This window comes from Glycine soja, chromosome 4, assembly GCF_004193775.1.
Source record: "Glycine soja cultivar W05 chromosome 4, ASM419377v2, whole genome shotgun sequence".
Taxonomy (NCBI): domain Eukaryota; kingdom Viridiplantae; phylum Streptophyta; class Magnoliopsida; order Fabales; family Fabaceae; genus Glycine; species Glycine soja.
Genome location: NC_041005.1, coordinates 23,093,728 through 23,101,637, shown reverse-complemented (window position 1 = coordinate 23,101,637; position 7,910 = coordinate 23,093,728). Strand labels below are relative to the sequence as shown.

The 7,910-nt window shown below is 33.6% G+C and overlaps 2 protein-coding genes across 3 annotated transcripts; both read right to left on the bottom strand.

The window, feature by feature from the left end:
* Window positions 1-2,080: 2,080 nt before the first annotated feature.
* Window positions 2,081-4,837, bottom strand: LOC114409533 (protein EARLY RESPONSIVE TO DEHYDRATION 15-like). 2 transcript variants are annotated; one of them, XM_028373022.1, is made up of 3 exons: window positions 4,722-4,788; window positions 3,053-3,430; window positions 2,081-2,685 (listed from the first exon to the last, which is right to left on the bottom strand). In XM_028373022.1, the coding sequence occupies exons 2-3, from the start codon at window positions 3,390-3,392 to the stop codon at window positions 2,525-2,527; spliced, it is 501 nt and encodes a 166-aa protein (XP_028228823.1). In that variant the 5' UTR covers window positions 3,393-3,430; window positions 4,722-4,788; the 3' UTR covers window positions 2,081-2,524. The 2 variants fall into 2 exon arrangements, with proteins under 2 accessions (XP_028228823.1, XP_028228822.1); XM_028373021.1 differs by having other exon boundaries at window positions 2,267-2,685; window positions 4,669-4,837.
* Window positions 4,838-7,038: 2,201 nt separating this feature from the next.
* LOC114408145 (putative lipid-transfer protein DIR1) lies at window positions 7,039-7,679 on the bottom strand. The gene is made up of 2 exons (XM_028371244.1): window positions 7,320-7,679; window positions 7,039-7,219 (listed from the first exon to the last, which is right to left on the bottom strand). Exons 1-2 carry the CDS (start codon window positions 7,636-7,638, stop codon window positions 7,203-7,205), a joined length of 336 nt encoding a protein of 111 aa, XP_028227045.1. The 5' UTR covers window positions 7,639-7,679; the 3' UTR covers window positions 7,039-7,202.
* Window positions 7,680-7,910: the final 231 nt, after the last annotated feature.

Genomic DNA, 7,910 nt, shown 5'->3' with positions numbered 1-7,910 from the left:
AAGGTGGGCAACTGGGGATGGTGGGTTCATGTTTGATTTGTGGAAGTGGGAGAGTTGATTTGCGCCATCGCCCAATCGCCACCTAGTACCACATATGACGGGTACCCCATAATCCAACAAGCTTGATGTGAGAAAGCGTGGAAGAGTCAGTCTTCTTACTTTTGTTTGTTGACCATTGAGTGGTACCTGGAGATATGTCGCGGGGGTCAGGAGACCTTGGGGACGCCAGGTGGGGTGCTATTGCCCAAAACCAAGCTTGACCAATCCCGACCCAATCTGGGCATAGTCAGTCAATGAGAACCTGTGACATACCTAAACAGGCGAGCTCTTGGCAGTCAACCAATAAAAGAACAAAGACCACAAAGCAAGGAGGCTTGTGTGGCGGCTGGCCAGCTAAGAATTTTGAATGGTATCTGGAATATGGCCTCTGGTAATCAATTACCAAGGGTGTGTAATCGATTACAAGGCTTAAAAATGGAGACAGGATGTAAAAATGGTCTCTGCTAATCGATTACCAATTGTGTGTAATCGATTACACAGAGTAACAGGGCACTGTAATCGATTACCAGTTGGGTGTAATCGATTACACAGGGAGATAGGACACTGGTAATCGATTGCCATTTAGGTGTAATCGATTACACAATGTAATTTGTAGGTTTCCATGTGCAAAAGCTGTATAATTCGAGTTTGGGCACTGGTAATCGATTACATACTTTGGTAATCGATTACCAGAGAGGAAATCCCTTGAGAAGGATATTTTGACTATGCGTAGCCGTTATGAGACACATTGTATTGTTGCCTGTAGTTAGATTTCTTGTGAAAGAGTCTACCCTCTTTCTTTTATTTCTTGTAGATCGCGATGGCAGCGCAGTTAATCCATGATCGCGTGGTGATGGAGTGCCTAGAGGGAGTTTGGGAGACCCTCGAAGGCAATGAGAGGTGCCGATTTCGTGGCACGATTCGACTCACTGCTACTTCATTGGTACATCTAGAGGAACCCGCACGCACGCTTCAGCAGCCTGTGGAGTGGATACTACCTACACCTACTCCATATCGACTAGTGGAGCCAGTCCAAGTGATAGAGGTGTCATCCGCTGAAGAAGATCCTGAAGAGGACCCAGAGGAGTTACCTCCTGAGCCTGTTGTAGATGCTCTTAATTTTCCAGAGGATGATGAGGACCCACTCCCTGATGTGGATTCTCTAGAGGATATCATGTCAGCATCTGAGGCAAACTCTACAGAGGAGAGCGGCCCTGGAGGGACAGCCAATAGTGAAGACTCTTCATCATAGCAGATGGCTCCTTAGACTAGGTTTACATACTTTTTGTGGGTGGGTGTATCTAGTTCAGACTGCTAGGTTTTCTCTTTTGATTTTTGGGTGGGTAGACCTATTGTATAGAAATTTTGATGATTGTATATATGTGACTGAAGCCACCACAGTTGATATCTTTGCTCTGGATGTCACTATGTATTTTGCAAACTCCCATGTTTTGGACAGTTTTAGATGATGAATGTAATTATGTTTAATCTTTTTATTTGAAAAGGAAGTGTTAACAAACTTTATTGAAAAGAGTTTATCGACCGCATTTTATTATTTCTCACGTGACGTCTTAAAATGATGGCTGGTATACTTTTCTTTTTGAAAAAGCAAAATAGTTTAGAGGTTATGAGTGATCAGAAAGAAATGACTCCGAATAGAGTTGTGAACTGACCATTCAAGACTCTAGTGATAATTTTTCTTCTGAATTTAATTACCGTGAAAAGAGAGAGAAAAGAAAAGAAAATTTTTTTTTCCATGGTTTCTATTATTTAAACTATTCCTATTAAACCAGACATTATTTAGAGACGCCACACTACTCTAATAAGAGGCACAAATGCTCTCTGCCCTAAGTAACTAACCACAATGTTCCATAATCCCCCAGCACCATACGTGTTTCTCAACTATCCACATACTTTTTATTATATCACATTTTCACATAACAAGTTGCAGCATACTCTTTTCATTACATGAAGCACATCCAAACCACATATCTGACACAAATTGGCATGGCATGAGGCGCACAAATGCGTTACAATATCATTGTTCCATTTTTAAAAGTAGGGAAATTGTTACTGAATTTGGCTTGGCCACACAATGGATAGGTGTTTGTACAAGAAAAAAGCAGCTACAATATCATTATCACTCTAAATGCAAATCACAAGGCTTGAAAAGTATACTCCAATTGCCACATTAAACTAAAGACACCTAAAACTTACATCCACACACTTCCATGCCATGTAACATTTATTTAAAAAAGAGATTTAAGTTCATCAACCATAGACATACCCGAATTTTGGCTGGTCAGAATTAAAGTCTTACCTACCTACAGTTCCGAGGGCTCCATCAAAATATACAAGACCATAAACAAGAAAAATACAAGAACATTGCACCCTCTATATACAAAAATTCTTTCAACAGATCTCATGCTCTAGTCAGCAACTTGCAGCTCTAGCAAGCTATCACTATGAGCTTCAAATGTTTTCCTCAACGAGGTTGGTGAATTCGGAGAGAGACACACTTCGCATTCACATGCTGTGCTGGCTTCTCGAGGTGCTTTGCAAGCCCAGACAGGGACTTGGGACCCCTTTCCCTTGGTGATTTTGGTGTCAAGTTAATAAGAATAGCTTTAACATCTTTGTTAAGACCTGATTAAGAAACAAATCAACTTAGACATTGTAGTTATTCTATCTTATGGTAACTACTAGGTACCAGCTGAAAGATGTAACATTGAAAAGGAAAAGATCCATTCAATTGCAGCAATTCATGTTAAGTAATTCATATACAACATGAATGCTATGCTCTACATTTAAGTTAAAGGTTTATTTTCCACAACCACAATCTTATAAACTAGTGAAAGACACTCAATACGAGCATAAAACATAATTGAAACAAACAAACTTTTCAAATAGCATTCGAAACAAAACTGAAGTCATGTAATTATACTAGCAAATAAGAAAATATATAAACAGTAACAGTATCAATTAGATATTTAGCTTTAGCTTCAATGCATACCCTGAGGAGACACTTTTCCAGCATTAGGATCAGAATGATCTAGAGCTTCAGAGGACATCACCAACTGCTCAAACTCGTTCTCTAGAACATTGAAGTCTTCTTCCATGCCTAGATCAAAAGTTTCTGAGAGCATATTCTCAATATCATCATTACTAGAGTCATTGGCAACTTCAAATTCTTCCTCCTTATGTTGGCTCAACCAATAATCACGAAACCATGTTGAAGATTTCACAAGATCCCACCATTGAGGTGAAAAATCCTCCACCTGCCGAAGAGCAGCAGGTATGAATAGAGGTGCATTTGGGTTCAGTGCAGAACTTCTTCCAGAGACCAATGCCATTACAACTTGACAGCCAGTTATACTAACTTGAAGTCAATCTACACAATACAAGAAAACAAAATATCAATTTACATGATGTCATGTATTAGAAAATTTTAATTTAACATTGAAGACTACCCACCATATCAATAGCAATAACATTTTAACATTCTTTTGGAATTATTTTCATAAATTACTATTTCCAAATTAAAAAAAAAAAAAACACTAAAACATCAAAGTTTTCGCTTTTTTCAACTATGAAAATTTTAAGACATGATTTTTTTATTATAAAAACTACTTTTTTTCTTTTCTTTTTTTAAAAAATACAGACAGGTAATTAGGGATTCAAAGTGGTCCAAGCAATAAAGTCCAATCACAACAGAAAATCATAGAGAATTGAATTATTATACCATTATAGTAGATCGCTGGCTTTTGAATCTATGCATCTATGTCAGACTCTTAAGAAACAGACATGCTTACATCAACCACAAAAAAGCATTAATCTCAACCCTCTAAGAAAAACAAAGAAAAAACCTTTCACCTTTTGTTAGATTCCTAAAAAAGATAGTCTGCAGGGAATATCTTTAGTGCTAGGAATTTGTACGAGAAATGGAATAACAAACAGATCCCAGAATCAAATCAACCCAGTGAACATCCAGAATAAGAGATGCATTCAATTAAGCTAACAAATACATGATCCACTCATGGTTTAGTAAATAGCAACAACACCACCTTCTTGATTAAAGAAACAACCATCACAAGAAAAACAAACCCATTAAAGCCTACTCAATCAAACTGAGAAATCAAAAGAACCAAAACAGCATAGCAAAATTATCACTAACAAAGATCACTAAAAAGAAATCAAACAATTAAATAAATCAGAAACTTAAAGTACGTGGCTGCACTAAATCACTAACTGAATCAGAGTCAGACCCAGTAAGAAAAAAAAAGAAAAAAAAATACAATCTTTAAGTACTATCCGCACATAGACAAAAAAAATCTACTACTCACAATTGGATCACTATATTAGCATTAAAAAATGGGTTAGAGCTCCAATCATATAAAAAAATAAGGTGGCTGCACTAACTAATAAGTAAGACCCCGAAAGAAAGACAGAAAACCCAATCTTTATATCAATATCCGTACAAAAAACACGATCTAACTACCAAGAATGAGATCAACATACTAGCACTTGTAATAATAATAATAATAACAATAATAATAATAATAATAATAATAATAATAAACTCCACAAAAAAATAAGGCACAGGATCAAAACTGAACAAGAAAATTGCACCCATCAAAATGATCATGGCACACATATGAAGATGATGCTCCATGGTCACCTACTTTCAGAGTAACAGAGAGAGACGTTGTTGATTTGTGAAGATCACAATTGTAGAGTGAATGAGTGAGTGAGGGAATGAGAGACAGAGGCAAATAAATAACGTAATGGAAAAAAAGTGGTGAAAGGAAAGGGACAGCAGCCTCCAGCTTCGGGACTCCCGAAGCTATGTTAGGAACGGGTCTTTTAATCAAGTGGGCGTCACACGTGGTAATGACAAGAGTGATCGACGGTGGAGAGATAAACGATTGATCAAACAGTTGAAAAAGAAACAGGTGGATGAGATATTTTTAGATAATGGTCAACGATGACACGTAACATTATAGGCTATAACAGGATAAGGGTGGCTTTGGGAAAATTTGTCTCTGGACGGTTGCACGGTAATCAATATTTAAAAAATAAATTGCACTGAGTCAAGTTGTGATCACGTTTGGGACTAGGGGTTTGAATTTTTGTTTGATCGTTCACCGTGTGTGTTTTGGCAGAGAGAAAATTTGTTTGAAATTTAAATGGGAAGAAGAGTAAAAGAAAAGAAATATTTAAATTTTTATTCTTTGAAGTGAACTTTTTTTCAGATTCTTTTTTCATTTTTTCTTTAACTAAATAAAGAAAAAGATATCATGTTTCCTTTTTTTAATTTTCTTTTCTTTCATTTTCACTTTTTTCAAATGAATCCTTAGGGTATTTTTTAATTTGATCTTTTGTTTGATTATTCTTTAGTGTATTTTTTTAATTTGATATTGATTAAACATTTTCTTTATATTTTAAATTGTGTTTCGAAAGTCTTAATAATGATGAGTGTGATTCTTTTAGACTTAATTCATCATTTAACTTTTATTATTTTGTAAATTTTATTATCTAATTTTTATTTTCACAAATTTTACAACCTAAATTTTCAATTTTTGTGTATTTTACTGCCGCTAATAAAAAATGATAATATTTAAGAATAAAATGATTTATTTAAGAAAAAGTTAAGAAAATATTGAGATAGTATGAAATATTAAATTTAAAAAGATATTATTCTTTCTAAATAACAATACTTAATTTACTATGTCAATGTTTAAAAAGATTAAAAAATCTACTTTATCCAATACAGTCCTCATTGACAACTATGAATATGGTAACAATTGTTTATAATAAAGAAGGAATAAAAGAAAAATTTTAAAAGATATGAAAAGAAAATAAAAAACAAATTTACAACTATCAAATTATGCGTATTAATAGTAGTTAATTCATACAAATCTAAGACTACATAGAAACAATATAAACAAAATTATATTTTAGAAAAAACAAAATTGATTTCATGTTTAGATATTATTTGTTTAGATAAACGTGTAACAGAAAAAAGTGAAGAGTGGTTAGTGGGTGTTGCAACATTAAGTGGTTAGTCTTAGTTGAGTGGTAAAATAATAAAATGAACATGTAAACCAAAATTTGTTCAAAATTTTATATCCCCTCATTTGTACATGGCTCATTTTTATTTTGGTTTAATTATGAAAAGGTGGCTTATTTTTATTTTGGTTTAATTATGAAAAGGTTGTTGAGTGTGTTTTCGAAGGATAAAATGGGAAAAAGAGAGATAAAAAAATGAATACCAAAAAGTGGTATCCTTTTATCTATTATTAAAAGATAACAATGATTTTTAAAATTAATTATTTTAAATTTTAAAACATAAACATACATTGATATTTTTAACCAAAAACTATAGAAAAGACTAAAATAAATCTTTTTTTAAGCATAAAGAATCAAAATATGACTTTTAAAACTTAAAGCACTAAAAAAAAAAATACTAATACATAAAGGATAGAAAAAATTATTCATCAAAATAATAAGGTATTATTAATATCGACAATTTGATATTGATCTAAATGTTCATGCATTTAGGAAAAAATAAATTGACTTAGATTTTTATTTCCTTGATTTTTTTCTATAAACGGATTAGAAAAGCAAATAGTAGTAATTAATTACTTGCACGGGTGATAGTATTATATTTTTTACATAATATTAATTAACTTTATTAAACTAAAATCTGCTTATTAATAAAGAATAAAATTATTGTAAATTGGTAATTTTTAATAATAAAGTTTAATCAAATAAAATTATAAACTAATTAAATAAGTTATAAGCTAATAACTTAAATGTCATGCCAATTTTGCGTAAAAGGTATTGTATATATACGAATATCAATGCTGACTTTTAGTGTTCACTGTCGAATATTGACTACGTTAACAGAACCACCCATTTTCTTAAGAAAAAGAAGCTATATAGAAATATTATTGCTATATAGCTTCTTTTTCTTTATATTGACAGAATACTGCTATATGTAGCTAGTCAATATCACTTAAAACAACTAATACTCCAGTAACCATTTTTCTATTGGTCATAAGATCAAATTTGATACACCAACTTATTTATTCTATATATAGTCAAAGCATCTAAGGTTCTTAAGAGCCAGCATAAAGTTAAAGTAATTTTCCTCCATTTGATCATGACACCGTAACACCTGCAAAACAAACAAGAAGATAAAGTTGTTGTATATATATAAAGCTGAGATTAGCACACAAAATTGGTTTGATTAAATCTTTTTTCCATATAGTATATACCTCCACAAGTGGTTCCAGAGGGTATTGGCTTTCCACACGACCTGGCAACATAAATGACCTTCTGAATGTCAATAAACTGCAGGATTGCCTTGTTGAAGTGCTGACACAGACATGGAGTGTCCGCGTTCTCGATCTCGTGGCAGCACTGTGGCGATGGACTCATCTCAGGGCCAGACTTCTCAACATACTCCGAACATTGGGTTATGAGGCCCTCCATGCCTGGACACTGCCCCACAACAACATTGTTGGCACTAGAAAACACTAGGATTCCGATGATGGCCAAAATCATCACAAGGTTGGTATTGAACATCCTTGTCATTTTAATTTATTTTTTATATATAGATTTTTTTTTCTTGTGGATATTGAGTTTTTTGGGGTGGTTAGTTTGGTATGGAGGGGGCTTTATATATAAAATTGTAATGTCATGTCATGGGTAACGAAAAGAAGGACGCATTTTGGGTATATATTAGGATCATGAAGGGTGCATGCATGTTGTCCTTACGCATTGTTGCTGCTGCTTTGTACCTAAGATGAAAAGAATGTGTTTTAGAGGTGTTCTTACTTACGGGAATGGAACTCGATCGGGTGCAC

Excerpts from the sequence above, each read along its gene's own strand:
- LOC114408145 (XM_028371244.1), bottom strand. The coding sequence starts at position 7,638 with ATGACAAGGATGTTCAATACCAACCTTGTGATGATTTTGGCCATCATC.
- LOC114409533 (XM_028373021.1), bottom strand. The coding sequence starts at position 3,392 with ATGGCATTGGTCTCTGGAAGAAGTTCTGCACTGAACCCAAATGCACCT. Across the intron at positions 2,686-3,052 it reads TGGAAAAGTGTCTCCTCAGG|GTCTTAACAAAGATGTTAAA; the intron begins GTATGCATTGAA and ends TTTCTTAATCAG.